This window comes from Dendrobium catenatum, unplaced genomic scaffold (assembly GCF_001605985.2).
Source record: "Dendrobium catenatum unplaced genomic scaffold, ASM160598v2 fragScaff_scaffold_1579, whole genome shotgun sequence".
Taxonomy (NCBI): domain Eukaryota; kingdom Viridiplantae; phylum Streptophyta; class Magnoliopsida; order Asparagales; family Orchidaceae; genus Dendrobium; species Dendrobium catenatum.
The window spans coordinates 246,965-264,269 of record NW_021320041.1 but is presented as its reverse complement, the minus strand read 5'-3'; the positions used below and the strand labels follow the sequence as shown (position 1 = coordinate 264,269).

Sequence of the window (17,305 nt, the reverse complement as noted above, 5' to 3'; positions counted from 1 at the left end):
TATATAAAAAATAAATCATGATTCATATAGAAAGCTCAAGAAGTTGTATGTTAGTTAAAATACTAACTTTTTACTTTACAAAAATGGTATAAATGTTTGATAGTAATCGCATGTATTTACTCGATTAGTATAATATGTTAAACAAGAAGCATATTAATTAAGCCAATGCGTATGAGACCTTCAAATCAAAGCATCTTCAAATAGAAAATTGTAAAAATAATTAAAAATATTTGTAACTGAAATAGGCACATTGAGTATGCATTAAAATTGGAAGTTGAAAGTCTTGAAAGGGCAAATCAATTTCTAAAAGTAAAAAATCCATGCACTTCAACAAAATAAAATTCCACCTATATTGACACAATGGTTTAATCCCACATCACAACATTCATCATATACCCCAAGGAAAAGGCACAAACCCCAATATAAACTAATAAATCTAGTCCCTGGGGTTAAGTGTCATTCTTTTGGCATGCTAGGTCATATAGGCCACACATGCACACTACAATGCAGGACACATCTAGTGTGGAGACCCAAATCACTTACACCATAGTATAATACGCATGTAAGTTATTCATTAAGGCATAACATAGAACCGAAACTCACCTTGGTTCCCAAATATAAATTTTAATTGAATTTATAGGAGTGCTCTCACAAAGGCCTAGTGAGAGCATGTGGTACCTGAATAGTTGATGCTCAAGGAATATAATTGGACATTTCAAGTTGTTCATCATGTTGGAGGCTAGGTCAAGAGGCAATGTCAGACTAGGATATAACACCACCAGGAAAGTGTTTGGCTCAAGTATAAATGGAAATTCAAAGAATTTCATAATTGATAATGTTTTAGTTATAGATGATTTAAAGTATAAGTTACTTAGCATTACTCAGATGTGTGACAAAATGTTTGACATTAAATTTCTATCCACAAATTATATGATTAGTTTGAATGGAAAATTAATTTTAAAAGGAAAAAAGAGTTAACAATGCTTATATACTTGATTTAAATTACATTGAATTATCTAATTCTCTATGTTTGAAAACCACTATTGATGAATAATGGCTATGGTATAGGAGACTATATCATTCAAGCAGGAAGAGCCTTAGAAAGATTACCTAGAAAGACTTCATTCAAGCAAGAAGAGCCTTAGAACGATTACCTAGAAAGACTTCATTCAAGAAGGAAGAGCCTTAGAAAGATTACTTAGAAATACTTAGTTAGAGGCATGACCAACTTAAATTTCACTAAGGACCACCTGTGTGATTCCTGCCAACTACGAAAGAAAATTAAGTGTTCATTGCATTCAATCAAGGTCACCATCACCATTAAGTCATTAGAAATTTTATATATGGATCTTTTTTGACCTTCTAATATAACTAGCCTAGGAGGGAAATCATATGGATTTTTTATTGTTGATGATTACTCTAGATTCACCTGGGTCATATTCCTAGCACAAAAGAAAGAATCATTTTAAGAATTTATAACCTTCTCCACTGGATATAGAGAAAATTATGATACGAGATATTGACTATTCATAGTGATCATGGAGGAGAGTTTGAAATTGATAAGTTTGAATCCTTTTGTCAAGAGGTAGGGATAGAGCATAACGTTTTTACCTCTAGAATGCCTTAGAAAAGTAGAAAAGTTGAAAGGAATAATAGAACTTTAATAGAAGCAACTAAGGCAATACTAGCTAAATATTCTCTTCCTAGATACTTTTAAACAGAAGTAGTAAATACTACTTAATATATGCAAAATAGGGACAATGTTAAATCTAAGTTAAATAAGACTCCCTATGAGTTCCTTAAGGGTAAGACACCTAAGCTGTCTCACTTACATATCTTTGGTTGTATATGTTTTGTATCGATTAATAGAAAAGCACATCTTGGAATGTTTCATCCCAAATCAGATGTAGTCTTCTTAGGATATAAATCTATAGGAAAAGCATATAGAATTTTTAATAAGAGAAGAGTCTACCCATGTCATCTTTTATGAATTAAATAAATCTTTTGAGTTTAGGTTAGAAGAACAAGAAGCGATAGAGGTCACCTAAGGGGTAGAATCAATTGACCTAGGAGATAGAATAAGCCTTAGGAGCCTTTGCTTGGAGAATAGAGATATTCATCATTTAGTCATCCTAGAGAACATATCCTAAAAAACCCATCTAAAGGTGTTAAAATTAGGAATGGACTTAGTAAGTAGGTTAGTCATCTTATAATTATCTCAATGGAAGAATACACCAACATAGATCAAGCCCTAGCAAATAAATCATGGATCCTAGCAATATAAAAAGAATTAAATCAATTTATTAGGAATGACATATGGGAATTGGTTAGAAGACCTATGGACTATAGTGTTGTAAGAACTAAGTGGGTTTTCAAGAAAAAAATGCATGACTCTGGCATAATGGTTAGGAATAAGGCTAGATTAGTAGCTAAGGGGTATAATCAGATTGAAGGAATTAATTTTGAGGAAACCTTTTGCCTCTATAGCTAGATTAGAATCCATTAAAGTGCTCCTAACCTTTGCTTACTTTGCAAGATTCAAGTTGTATTAGTTTGATGAAACGAGTGCCTTTTTCTAAATTGGGTGATTAATGAAGATGTGTATATTGAAAAACCCCCATGTTTTGAGAATTTTTAATTTCCTAATCATGTATTCAAATTAAAAGTACATTATTTGAATTGAAGCAAGTACATAAAGCTTGATATGAGAGGTTGAGCATATTCCTCCTAAATGGAGCCTTTGTTAAGGGTAATGTAGACACAACCCTATTCCTTAAGAAAGTAGTTGAAGATCTACTCTTTATTCAAATTTATGTTGATGATATACTATTTGGACCCATGAATAAAAATCTACGTGTTGAATTTTCAAAGACAATTAATGAAGAGTTTGAAATGAGCATGATGGGAGAGCTTCCCTATTTTCATTTATTTAGTGTGAAGTAAAGGGATGATGGAAACTTCCTTAGGCAATCAAAATATATCAAGGATATCATTAAAAATATGAGATTGATATTACTAAGGCAATCAAAACTCTCATGAGCTATACCATTCAGTTAGATATGGATCCTAATAGAAAAGTAATTGATCATAAGAAATATAGAGGGATAATTAGATCAGTTCTTTATTTGAATGTTGGACGATCTGATATCCTGTTTAGTATATACATCTATGCTAGATTTTAGGTTGATCCTAAAGAGACCCATATGACTACCTTTAAGAGGATTCTTATATACCTATTAAGAACCTAAATCCTAGGTATATGGAACCCTAGACATAGCTAGCATCTAAAATTATAAGATATTTAGACTCTGACTTTATAGGATATAGGGAAGATAGAAAAAATACTTTAGGATTCTATCAGCTCATAGGCCAATCATTAATTTCCTAGTCAAGTAGAAAGCAAATTTTAATGGACCTATCAGCCACTGACATAGAATATATTTGTTGTAGAAAGCTGTGTTGCTCAAGTTTTATGGCTAAAATGATAAATCTTAGATCTTGGACTATACATTCAAAATTAATTGATCATTCACCAAATAGATTAAAAAAAAATTTAAGGTTTATTCATTTAAAACCACACAAATATCCAGAAATAAATAATACCAGAAGTCCAGAAGTAAGAACACAACTTCTACTCAGAATCAATCTCCTCCTTTGCTTAAGAATCCTACTTTCCACTAAATTATTCCCTAATTTTCTAAAAATTATCTGACAACCAAGTTTACTGTAATTGAATCTTCACTTTCCAGTCAGCTTATGATTTCCTAACTTGCTCTATCAAGACTATAAGGGAAGCAACATGTTGGCTATGTAATGATTATTGGGTACTTGCGGAGAAGTTAGTGCCACCAGATGTCTAGTAATAGGGAGATTAAAAGAATTTTTTAAAAAATTCTCAGTGATAATAAGAAAGACTAAGCTATTATGTTAGATGATGCACTTTGGTCTTATAGGACTGCTTTTAAGACTCCTATTAGAATGCCCCTCTATAGGTTAGTATTTGGAAAACCTTGCCTCCTCCTTATTGAATTAGAATGCAAAGCATTTTGGGCAGAGAAAGAATTTAATTTCAATTTTAAGGGACTAGAAGATAAAACTTTAATACATTTAAATGAATTTAAAAAATTTAGAAATGAGGCTTATCAAAATACTAAAACTTTTAAAGATAAAGTTAAAATTTTACATGATTATAAACTTCTTAAGAAATAATGTACCCCTAGATAAGAGGGTTTTACTCTTTAACATTAGATTAAAATTACTTCTAGGAAAACTAAAGTTCAGGTAGTCATGACCATTCTTGAGTCAATTTGACCAATCAAGGCCAAAATTGAACATTAAGACTAGATCAAAAATTAACCTAGGGTTTTAAAAATTTATTACAATGAATCCATATGGTACATTAATATGAATTATCTATGAATGTTAGAGTTAGATGTTAGGGTTATATCACAAATGATTTTATTCTAATCTAACCACTCTATTAGGCTAAAACAATTTCTTAAGCTTTTAGTCTAAAAACATTAAAAAAATCCCTAAAATTCTATGATCATTTAGTTTATTTCATTTTTCCATGGAATGTTCATATGGTCCTTAAGGATCTCTAAAGTTAATTTTATAAACATTTGAATCCAATTTGATCAAAAATTTGCAAATCCTACTTTAAGCCCCAAATATACTTAAGAATTTTTTAAAATTCATACTTAAATAAATAAAAAGATAATAAATAGATAAACTAAAGTGAAATCAACTTATAATTCAGATTTTAACAAGAGAAAAATAAAATACCCTTACCAATCTTTATTAAATTCATTAATTTTTTCATTATAGTTTAAATAGTTAAATAAACAACTAATAAAATAAATCATTATAAATTAAATAAAATTATAATTATACTCAAATTTTTATAAATGTATTAGATTATCTTTGATCAAATGATATTGTTTCATGAACATTTGAGATCATTTAGTTCAACCTAAAATGAACCCTAGGTTTATTAATTAAGAAAAGAGCTTAAGTAGTTGAAGTAAGTTTTGAAAACTCATAATTAAATAAATAAAAATCATAAAAATATAAATTAAACTTTAGTAAACTCTAAATAATAAAAAAATTATAATAAATAAATAATCATATATAATTTAATGGGATTCGAAGTTTGCTTTTATGGCATCACTTTTTTTCAATTAGAGGATTTTCTTTTTAGACAAGGAGATTATAGTACTTGCCATTTATTCAGTTTACTTCCTCTAGTTGGAGCGTGACTTGAGCTTAAAATTCTTCTAATAAATAGATGGTTGTATACAAGGCTTCTTGATTAGACACTTCCCATTTGATAGATTCAATGATCATATCATTAGTCACGGTTAGTACGCTTTAGCTTGGTAATTCAAGCTCAATTTAGAGTACAACCATGGTATCTTGGAAGAGTGATAAGTTTGTGTGATTTTTGGTGATTAATGGAGTTATTCTAAATGCCCATCATATATAACGGAGTACTTCTACCCATTTTCCTTTTGGGCCCTCAATCATTTTCTTAAAGAGATTAAATATGAGCTTGTTGGTAGCTTTAACCTATTTTTTGGTCTATGGATGGTGAATAGATACAAATGTGAGGTAGTTGATGTTATAGAATTACTTAAGGCTTTGTCAAAGAACTATGCTCTATTATCTATAATAATAGTAAAGGCGACTCCATGTCAACAATTGATTTCGATCCAAATGAAGGTTTGGACTACAACAACGGTTATGTGGGTGAGTTATTTGGCTTCAATTCATTTGGAGAAGTAGTCAATCATGAATAAGATAAATCTTCTTTACTTGGTTGATGGTGGGAATGGACCTAATAGGTCCATTCCCCCACGCGATGAATGGTCAGGGACACAAGACTGAGTCTAATTTATTGTAAGGTTATCATTGCATTGGTGTGCAATTTCTAACATTATAACCCTTTTTTGGAAAATTCTTCAGCATCTTTTCTTAGAGTAGTCTAGATGTATAATCGGCAGAGGATCTAGTAGGATAGAGTGCATTCACCATAGTGCCTTCCACATTCATTTGAATGGATTTCAATTACTAAGGCTTCCATTTTATCTTCATGTACAAATTTGAGATTACATAGTATGTAGTTGACTTCCTTAATCTTAAATTATTGAAGGTTATTATCCTCATAATCTATTGATTCACTCTTTAGATACTTGATGTAAGGATCCATCCAGCCTGTTGGTCATGGAGTTGGGTCCAGTTTTTCTTGTGCTACTTCTTTTTCATAAGGGCGGGAATAGAGACCCATAATGTTGGTTTCTCATTAATGTTTCTTTATTTGGAGAAGAGTTCATCAGTGATTTGATTCTATTTCTTAAGGATTTGAGTGATCTTGAAATACTCAAGTTTATCAATTTTATATCTAACATTCAACAAGTATATAGAGAGTAATTCATCTCTAACTTTGTATTTATATTTGATCTTGTTTACCATGAGTTATGAGTTTGTGTAAACTTTTAGGCTAGTAGCACCTATCTCAAAAATGAATTGTTGTCCTACGACTAAGGCTTTGTACTCTGCTTGATTGAAAGTGATTAAGAATTTGAAGCTAACGGACTGAGAGATGATGATTTTGATAGGGTTTTTGAAAGTACAAGATGAGCTTAGAGGGGGGTGAATTGGTATTTTGAGAAATAAAGAACAAGTCCTAAACATAAATTCCTTTTAAATTGAAGCTGAAGCTAAATATTAAAACAAAATTATAACAGTGATGATTTAATTTTAAATCACACAATAAAGTTCTAAAATAGATTTCTCACCAAGTAGTTATAACAATTGTAAGATGCAAAACAAAAATAAAGTGCGGTAAATGGAAAAAAGCACACGAGAAAATTTATAGTGGTTCGGTCACTTGACCTACGTCCACTCCCTGGAGTCCACTCCAAGAATTTCACTACTCAAAAGTAATTCTCCTTCTACCCCCACAGCAAGGCGGACAAGCCTTTACATAAGCTCACTTTCACCTTCCCCAATGTGGAGGAGTACCAAATACTATGTCACCCTCCCGGTGATGATAGTAGACCTTCTCATTTTTCTCCCTCCTAGAGAAGGCAAAGGACCTTTGAGGACATCGACCTTGGTGGCTCTCCCCCTAGAGAGCTCTGACAAGATTTACCCGAGCCAAAAGAGAAGTAAGAATACAGTAGGTTAAGAGAAACTGCGTGATCCCGTCACACTCTTTCTCCCTCATAAACTCACCTTCTCCTTCCTCTCATAAGCTCTAAATCCCTTCAAGAAGATCCTTCTCAAGAGTTCCCTTCCTTTGTCATGTTCCACTCTCTTGATTCAAAAGATAAAAGCATTACTTAAATATAAGGCTCCAACAAACCCTAAAATTTTAAATTTAGTCGTTTCTATTTGTACAGTATGATCAGTTCAAATTTGCTTTCATCCAAGTTCGAAGGAGAATAAATAGGCCACTATTCTGAGGTATATCATACAGTACGATATAAATATCATCTAGTACGATGTGGTAAACTTCTTCTATTTGTACAGGATGAATGCTGGGAAGACCAAAATTCATCTATGTTTATCGTCCAGTATGATCAAACTCATACATTATGATCAGTTAAAATCTTCAGGTCATTTGGTACTATTTATATATCATCTGGTACAATTAGTTCAAAAATCAAGGGATCATCTGGTACGATCTTCAGGAATATCAAAAATAGCCTTGGTTCATCATATAGTATGAACATGGCTGTACAAGATGATTACCAATTAGAAATTAAGTGTTGATTTAATTGACTAATCATGGGGGTTAATTTTAGCAAGTATTTAAATATTCGTACAGTATGATAGGATCGTATAACATGATTAGTTCAAAATTTAATAATTTAAAAACTTGTATAAATTAATCTGGAAGCTAAGGTTTCAGATTGAAAACAAATCATGCAGTATGATCATGATTGTAAAATATGATTAGTTCACATAATATTGTCATTTAAACCACAGTGTTTTGCACATTACAATTTAAAATCGTATAGTATGATCTAAAAAATATTTGTTATCCTAAAAAAAAACTCTCCCCTATATATGTGCATGGTTACTCAACTTGCATACACTTTTTGTGGCCAGACTCAAGAAAAAAAAAATTAAAAAGTTATAGACTCCTTCATATCCTATTCTACCCAATCTTGTGTCTTCTATTGTCTTGAGCAATATATGATCTCCTTGAAATATTAGTACTCACAGATAAGAGTAACAATCAAAATATTCAATGAATAATAAGATGATTCAATCAAAATTATTTGTCATCATCAAAATCTTAGACAAAGGGTCATAGACTGCAATAATCTCTCCCTTTTTAATGATGCCATATGATATTATCGATAGGCAAGATAATATAATTTATTTTTATTAAACATAAATAAAAACATGAACATAAACTTGAACAAGAAAGATATGCATTTCATTTTAAGTTAGAAACAATAACAGAAAACACAATATGCAACGAGAAAACTTACTATATAAAGTAGATAAATTTCTCCCCCTTTCGATATCACCAAAAATAGGAGTACACAAAAAACATAAAAACACATCGGATAGAGACTTAATCAAAAAGGAAGATCCTGATTAGTTGTTGGTGGAGGTGGCTAAAAGAAGTGATTGATGAATGCAAACTGTTAATCAATTGAAGTAAATCTTTCCCTAAACCACGCATGTCCTCCTTGTGATGTTGTTGTTATTCCCATATATGAGATTCAAACTAGGTTTCTAGTTGGTCTAATCGTTAAATGATGTCATCATGAGGATAAGCCAGTGTAGGTCCTCTCTATGGAGCAAGCTCTCCTGCTGGAGCAGCCTTCCCTTCTTCATTAAAATCTGACTCATCATGCACTTGGCCTCCAAGAAATAACATACGAAAAGAAGCATCCATATGGAAAATAGGGACATTATCGGGTTCTCCAGGATAAGTTAACTGATATTTGTGGTGAAGAATGTATCCTATGAGATGGTCAAGGGCTAAATAGAGTTTTTTATGAGTGCAAGGATGGTGAAGTAGGGTCATATTTTGGATAGTCAATAATTAAGTCGGCTTCATCAAACCTAGTATTCAACATAATTAGGTAGGTGACAACAGACAAGATTGGGGTCATACATATCCTAGCTCCAATTTTGGGTATTATGGATGTCCTAAAAACATGTTGGATGATGCGGGCATTTAGGGTTATAGATTGGATAAGAGGCTGGTGCTAGTTCAAAGCAACATTTCTAAGAACCAAACTGATAAAAATCCATTCAAATTCAATTGAGATGGAAGAGTGGGCTCGAGATCCTTTAGTATAAAGCCCGATATATTGAGCGAGGTCTGCTTTGGTAATTTCTATATTTTGACAGCAAATAAAGAAAGTGAGGGACAATTGTCTATATTTATCATTAAGTTTGCAAGGAGCCCATACAAGAGCTCGTAGTTGAATGCAAAAGCCAAGGTGAGAAGGAATTGGAAGGTAGTGGAAGAAAAGAGGCACATCACCTCAAAGTTAAGAGCTGCTTAGTTTAGTATATGAGAAGGGGTTATTTTGCATGTCTTGAACTTGTGGTACGCTTCCTCATCCTTAACGGACAAAAAGAGATCATCATGGTGACAGGAGGATGAGGAGCCTCGCGGGATGATTCAACCTCATTTTCTTGAGCTCAACATTAAGTTGAAATAAGTGAAGACAAGTAGAATGAGAAGAGGTTGAGTGAAATGACCTTGTTTCCCCTACCATTTATAGGATTTTTAATTTTTTGTACAATATGATTGGGTATCATACAATATGATCAGGCACTTATTTAGTCTGGACAAATGATTGGAAAAAAAGGTCAAATCATACAGTATGATCGATAACATATAGTATGATTTGAAGGAATTACATTTATCCTGAGGAGTAATAAGTATGATCTTTGACGAAATTATTTATACAATACAAACGGGTGTTTATACAGTATGAAGTGCAATAATATCATAGCGATTGAGTTTAATTTGTCCTAATCTATTAGTGCACCTGGATCATATAGTACAAAATGGAGATATTGTATAGTATGAAGTGAAATTATATCATACCAAATATTTTGAATGCATGGCCATATGTATCATATAGTATAAAGAGAATTGTATAATATGATATACATATCAGAAATTAACACTGGACCATTGGTTGAATAGAGGGTTGTGATTTGTGTATTTTGTATAGATCATATAATACAAAGGTATATCATATAGTACGAAGGGGACAAGAAATTGGTCTTTTTGGGAGTTCAATGAGGTAAGTGTGTGATTAACAGGAAACACCTTAAACTAGTTTTTTTTTTTTTTGATTGATTTTGATTATTTTTTGGAATTTTTAATTTTTTTGTTTTTGTTTTTATAATTTTTAATTTTTTTCTTTTGTATCATGCATGAATGTCTATGACACCATGTTTTGTCCTCAAGGTGCTAATGATCTCATAAGCTAGTGGTTTTATGAATATATGTCTGCCAATTAATCTCCCGTAGCTATATGATGCAATTCTGTCTCCTTTAGCTACATGATCTCTTATGAAGTGATGTCTAATATCTATTTGTTTTGTTCGGGAGTGGTTAATTGGATTTTTGGATATACAAATTACACTAGTGTTGTCACACATAATTGGGATGGTTCCTACGGGTAATCCAAGATCAAAAAATTGTTATTTCAACCATAGGTCTTATGTAACTAAACTTCTTACTACTATATATTATGCCTCGGTCGTGGAAACGGCTACTAAATTTTGCTTCCTAATAGACCAAGATATTGAGATTGTTGAAACTTAGTTTGTTTATTATTGAGATTCGTGCAACATGTATATTTTTTATGATTCCAATTATTATTATTTTAATTACAATTTTTCCTAACATATTTTGAATGTATTATTTTTGTTGTTTGTGTGTACTAGTATTTCTAAAAAATCATACTCCATATTGTTGAAGACTTCAAATTAGACTTGATTAGGGTTTATTACAAATGAAGTCTGTTGTTATTTTTATTTTATTGAGTCTGAGAGAGAGTGATTGTAATTGAGTAACTATGCTCACACACAATGGGGGAGTGCTTAAAATTACAATTTTTAACTTAATCATACTATACAAACTCATTTAGTATGGGATGATTTGTTCAATTATTTTTCCCTATAAGGAGTCAAATAAACTGCAGGTAGAAATTTTTTTTAAGTACTGATCGTACTATATGAAGCTTCCTTAGTACAAAAACCATCCATAGTATAAATTGGAAGGGTCCCTTTTTGTCCCGATCAATTCAAAGTTTTTCTTAATGGATCGTATTGTACAATGTCGTGTTCGTACAAATGCCATCCAGATTATGAATTAGATGGGTCCCTTTTCGTCTCGATGAATTCAAAGTTTTTTTGAATGGGTCATACTGTATGATGTTTTATTCGTACAGATGTAATCCAGAGTACATGTTGGATGGGTCTCCTTTCATCCTGATAAATTCAAAGTTTTTTTGAATAAAAAATACTATACGATGTCATGTTCGTACAAATGTCATCCAGAGTATAAATTAGTTGCGTCCCTTTTTGTCATGACCAATTCAATATTTTTTTTGAATGGATTATATTGTACGATGCCATGTTCGTACAGACGTCGTCCAAAGTATAAATTGGATGGGTCCTTTGATAAACCTAAAATTTTTCTAAATGGATCATATTGTATGATATCTTATTCATACAGACAATGTCTAGAGTACAAAAATATGGGGTCCCTTTTCATCCCGACAATGATAAAAAATTTTCTAAATGTTCATACAATATGAATTTGGTTCATATTGGATAATCATCGTGTACAAAATTATTTCGTACATATTCACAAAAGGTTCGCATGCAATAGTTTTTGAACTATTCATACATATGAACATACGATCGTATTGAATGATCATACACCCTCAAAATTGAAAATTTTAGTTTTCTGGGTGGTTTTTCTTATCTTTCATATAAAAGTTCCTTAAAAACTAACATGAAAAGTGGTTGATCTTTGTGATTTTTCAAGAGAAACTGAAAGAGTGAGTTTGGGAGAGTGTTTGAGAGAGTGTTTTTGTAAGTGGAGTGTGAAGGGTTCAAAAGGTTACTCAAATGTAAGAATCTCTTTTTGATTTTTGGTTATACCCTTCATTTTCTTCTTTTTAGTTGCTCGAGAGAAGATCTTTAAAGAAGATCATTTCCTTTGTCGACACTTGGAGGATGTAAAAGGATGACAGTTCTCTATCGATATTTGGAGGGTATAAAAGGATGATGGTTCTCTACCGACACATGGATGGTGTAAAAGGATGACGGTTCCCTATCAACACTTGGAGGGTGGAAAAGAAAGACAATTCTCTGCCAACACTTGGAGGGTATGAAAGGACGATGATTCTTTACTGTACCGGGGATTGATAGAAGAGAGGAATTGTAAAGGCTTCTCCACCTTGTTGTGGGAACAAAAGGAGAGTCACTTTGGTAATAATGTAATACCTGAAGAGAGAGTCTTCAGGGAGTGGATGTAAGTCGTGTTTTGACAAAACCACTATAAATCTTTGTGTCATTTTATTTTCTGCATTTTTATTTTTTGAAATTTTGTTATTGTGATTGAAAAACACATTTCAAAAGATAATCAAATTTGGAAAATTATTAAAATGGTTTTTTATTAAAAAATCCAAAGAATTTTTAAATTACCAATTCACTCTCCTCTTAGTTAGCCTTGGGATAATTGCTTAGGTTTAACAACCTATACAAATTCAATAAGTGGTATTAGAGCTTCATTTCAAGTCTATAAGTTTAGATAACTTTTTGAAAAATGATAATGGCTACTTTTGGAAACTGAAACACACCAGAAGGGTATTCGATCACTAGACCTCCATTATTTAACAGCATCCCTTTTGGTTTTTTGAAAACATGAATGTTTACATTTATTTAATCACTTGATTATCGCATGTGGATTTTAGTTTAGGAAGGGTATACTAGGCCAACTAGACTTATAGATGGCATTAGAGTTGAAACATCTTTTGCTGACTATACTATAAAAGAGCATGACTTAGCACAATTAAATGCAAATATTTAAATGGTTTCTTTTGTGCACTTACCTTTGAAGATTACATGTGGGTTGCATAGTTAAGATTATTTGAAGTTAGTGAGAGAAAGTCGTGATTTTTAGAGAACATTTTTCAAATTTCTTGTTTAGCGGCTCATTGGTGGGTTTCACACCGGTGATGGAGGATCATCCTCCGGCCATCTCCGATGACCGGAATGTTCCTCTGTGGAAGGGAATAGGATCAATGGCATCTAGTGAAGCAAATTATAGGAATGCTTCAAGAATTTCCAATACGGCTCTGGTTATCCGAGAACCAAAGGCACTGGTTGTATCTCTTGTGTTGGGGAAAGGTAAACAAGTAATGGTTGAAGATGAAATGAACTCTCCTCAGACTATTCATAAGGTCGGATCGTCTTCTTCAGAAAGAAAAATGATTATTAGTATGTTTTCCAGTTTGAAACCAATATTTGTAGCAGGAGACGTTCAATTGTCTGAAAAAATTCAAGGTTTCAAGTCAAATGTTTGTGAAAAGTATATAGAGGGAGAAAATCAGTCAAAACTGATAATGGAAGGTAATGCCAGTGTATTGGCATCAGAGCAGGAACCAGTAAATCCATGGATAAAATGTCAGTATATTAAAGTTAAGCTTCCAGCCTATAAATCATTTAAGATGGAAGATGGATCAGCAGTCAAGCTATTTGAGCCCAATGTTAAAACTAATTCCGAGAAGCTGCAATGCTCCATTGTTGTGAAGGTGTTTGGGTATCGCATCCCGATACAACTAATAGCGGCTGAGCTGAGATGTTAGTGGATGAAGTTTTGAAAGTTTCTTCTCACAAGCCTTGGTTCTGATTAGGTATTATGCTCTTTCTTCTCTAAGGATTCCATGGATAATGTTTTATCGGGAGGTCCATGGTTTGTCAATGGGCATATAATTGGGCTGGATAAGTGGAATTCTGATTTCAATCCCAACTCACTCAAAGGGCTGTCTTCTCCAATATGGATTAGGATGCCAAGTTTGTCGCTTTACTACTGGGATGAAGTCAATGTTTCAAGGATAGCTTCTTCTATTGGAGAACCCATTTTGATAGATGGAGATATGTTCAAATGGGGGAGGAGAGAATTTAACAAGATTTGTGTCTGCATTCAGCTTGACTATCAATTGCCAACTAGTTTTTGGGTGGAAGGAATAAATGGCAAATTTTTTCAAAGAGTGGAATATGAGAAAATTTCCAACTTTTGCTATAAGTGTGGTCGGATTGGCCATTTGAAGGAAGCTGGCAAGATTGTTGAGAAGAATGTAGGGTCAGCAGCGAACGTTAATCAATATGGAGCGACAGTTAAAGAGAAAGGCATTAGTACCAAGGAAGACCCAGCTTTGAGTTCCTGGTTATTAGTCAATAACAAAAGATATAAAAAAAAGGAACTTGGGAATGTCTAGAATGAAATATATTCCAAAGGAAGGAGGCTCTCTGAAATCTGCTAATAGAGATAAATCAAATAATGAGATGTATAAGGGAAGTAATGTGATGAGCCTGGAAGACAGACATAGGGTCTTGGGTACTCAGGGAGATGATAATTTGAAGAAAGACAAGTAAAAAATGCAAGAGGGTGCTAGCAATCCTGCTGAAGTTCGAAGTTCAGTTGAGGATGTTGTTAATTTTATTGAAGCTCCTGTGGATGACAGTAATCAAGCACGAGGTATGACGGAATTCAGAGAACCTAAGGGAAATCTAGAGATTGATTCATCCCAGGAGGTCTTATTTACATTGGGTAATAAATTTGAAGTGCTTAACTCCATATGCGATGGAAATAGTAGATTGGAAATTCAGGATGATTCTAAGGAAGAGGCTGTGGAAGAAGGAGAACTGGTGGAGATTCTGGAAAATTGTCAAACTAATAATAAAGTTGAAGCAGCAATTTATAGCAATGAGAAGAGCATTGAAAGTCAAGATGGGGAGAAGACTAATCTGAACAATGATATGGCTTATATTCAAAAAACTAAGTTGGAAAAGGAGCTGAGAAGGGGTGGGGGCCTTTCCCCATTCTTATCAAAATGAGTGATATTAGTTTTTGGAATTGTAGGGGGGCTAATAAGAAGGAGGCCTCCTTGTATTTGAAGGAATATATTAAAGAATGGGATGTCTTTTTTGTGGGGATTGTTGAAACTAAGATATCTTTGCTTTCTAAGGAAGAGTTTGGCAAGTTTTTGGGTGAAGCTTGGGAGTATTTTCTTTTGCCGTCTAGAGGAAAATCTGGAGGGATTCTGGTGATCTAGAAATCTTATTTTGCATCATTTTCCTTATTGAAAGCCTCCGACCAGTGTGTGGTTGGTGAGTTAAAGGTGTTCAATAAAGGTATATGGATGGTAGCAACTATTTATGGTAGTAGGGATATGCATGGTAGAAGATAATTATGGGATTCCCTGGATGGGTATTTGAAGTCAGAGGTTCCTTCCGTGGTAGGAGGTGACTTCAACTGTATACTATCTCAAGATGAAAAAAAGGTGGAAAGAAATTTTCTTTCTCACTTGGACCATTGGAGATGAAGTCATTCATGAATATAAATGATCTACATGATGGGTATTCTTGGTTCAAAATCTACATGGTGTCATAATAAGAGTGGCAGTGCCCGAATCTTGGAGAGGCTGGATAGGTGTATGCTGAACTTGAAAGCCTTGGAGCTGATTAGTCAAGCGGCAGTGAGGCATTTAAGAAGAATTGATTTAGAACATTGTCCAATTGTATTTAAGATGTTTAATCAGCAAAATTATAGAACTAGATTTCATAAATTTGAAGATGTTTGGTTATCTTATTCTGCTGCAGTCTCGGTGGCAAGCATTCTTGGGCTAAATCAGTGAGAGGAGATGATATGGAAGCATTAAATAAGAGACTGTCAAGGGTTCTTAAAGCCTTATTTTTTTTTAGCAAGGTAAAGCATCAAAAGCTGGAGGAATTGAAGGAAAAATCGAAGGATGAGATCAAGAAACTTTGGCTGGAAGAAGCTCTGGACCAGCAGTTTTTGAACAGCAATGCTCTGTTATTTAGATCCAAAGTCGATGAGTTTAACTGCACTCTATCACGGTTGAATACATGGTGGAGACAAAGGGATAAAGCCAAATGGATGAAGGAAGTGGATTCGAATTCTAGTTTCTTTCATGCCTTTGTGAATGGTAATTTGATTAAGGAATTGAAGAATGATGATGGGGAGCTGATAAAGGATCCTGAAATTATTAGGAGAAATTTTTCTGAGTTTTTCTACAGCAAATGGAAGCTTAGGGACTGTCAATTGGAAAATTGGCCCTTAAATGAGAACCTCCTTAAACATGAAAGAGCTGAAATCCTTGATGCTATTTTTTCTATTGAAGAAGTTGAAGAGGTGATTAGAGAACTTAGCAACAACATTTCACCAGAGGTGGATGGAATAACCTACTCTTCTATCAAAGCATACTGAAAGATCATTGGGATGAATGTGTGGAAAGCTATTCAACTTTGCTTTAATTCGGGTAAAATATCTTCCAAATGGAAAGAAACATTGGTGGTGCTTATCCCCAAAGTAAGTAATCCTCTATCTCCTTCAAATTTTTGGCCAATAGGCTTATGCATGTCAATTTTACAAAATTGTGGCAAAAGTGCTGTTAAATAGAATGATGAAAGTGATACACTATTTAGTATCTAAGGAACAAGTGGCATTAATAAAAGGGAGGGATTTATCGGAGCATTTGTTTCTTGCACAGGAACTTTTTCATTAGTTCAGGTTCTCTAAATCTAAAAGAGGATTGGTGGCAATCAAACCGGATATGGAACAGGCATATGATAGTATGGCCTGGAATACCCTTAGGCAAGTTTTAAGATATTTTGGTTTTCCAGAAAGGTTTTCCAACCTCATAATGGAGTGTGTTACTGACCCTGTCTTCTTGGTGCAAATTAATGGTGTTGGTTTGGAAGGAATTAGAGGAAGGAGTGGCTTTAAACAGGGTTGTCCATTGTCGACTTACTTATTCATTCTATGCTCCCAACTACTTACTAATGCCTTCTTATCTAAGGGAAGGAACTTGGGTTTGAAAGTAGCCCCTTTGGCTCCCAGGATTTCTCATTTGTTATTTGTAGATGACATATTGATATTCTCTAATGCTAAAATGGGAAATTTAAGGAGGATCAAGAAAATCACAATGGAATATTATAGATGGATGGGTCAACAAGTAAATATCTCAAAATCTTTTATCATTTATAGCAAGAATAT

At 33.2% G+C, this 17,305-nt stretch overlaps 1 protein-coding gene across 1 annotated transcript; it reads left to right on the top strand.

Annotated features, from left to right (window-relative positions):
- Positions 1-15,641: 15,641 nt before the first annotated feature.
- Positions 15,642-16,516, top strand: LOC110109345. The gene is made up of 2 exons (XM_020840368.1): positions 15,642-15,769; positions 15,889-16,516. Exons 1-2 carry the CDS (start codon positions 15,642-15,644, stop codon positions 16,514-16,516), a joined length of 756 nt encoding a protein of 251 aa, XP_020696027.1.
- Positions 16,517-17,305: the final 789 nt, after the last annotated feature.

Excerpts from the sequence above, each read along its gene's own strand:
- LOC110109345 (XM_020840368.1), top strand. The coding sequence starts at position 15,642 with ATGGGTATTCTTGGTTCAAAATCTACATGGTGTCATAATAAGAGTGGC. Across the intron at positions 15,770-15,888 it reads ATTAGTCAAGCGGCAGTGAG|TCTCGGTGGCAAGCATTCTT; the intron begins GCATTTAAGAAG and ends ATTCTGCTGCAG.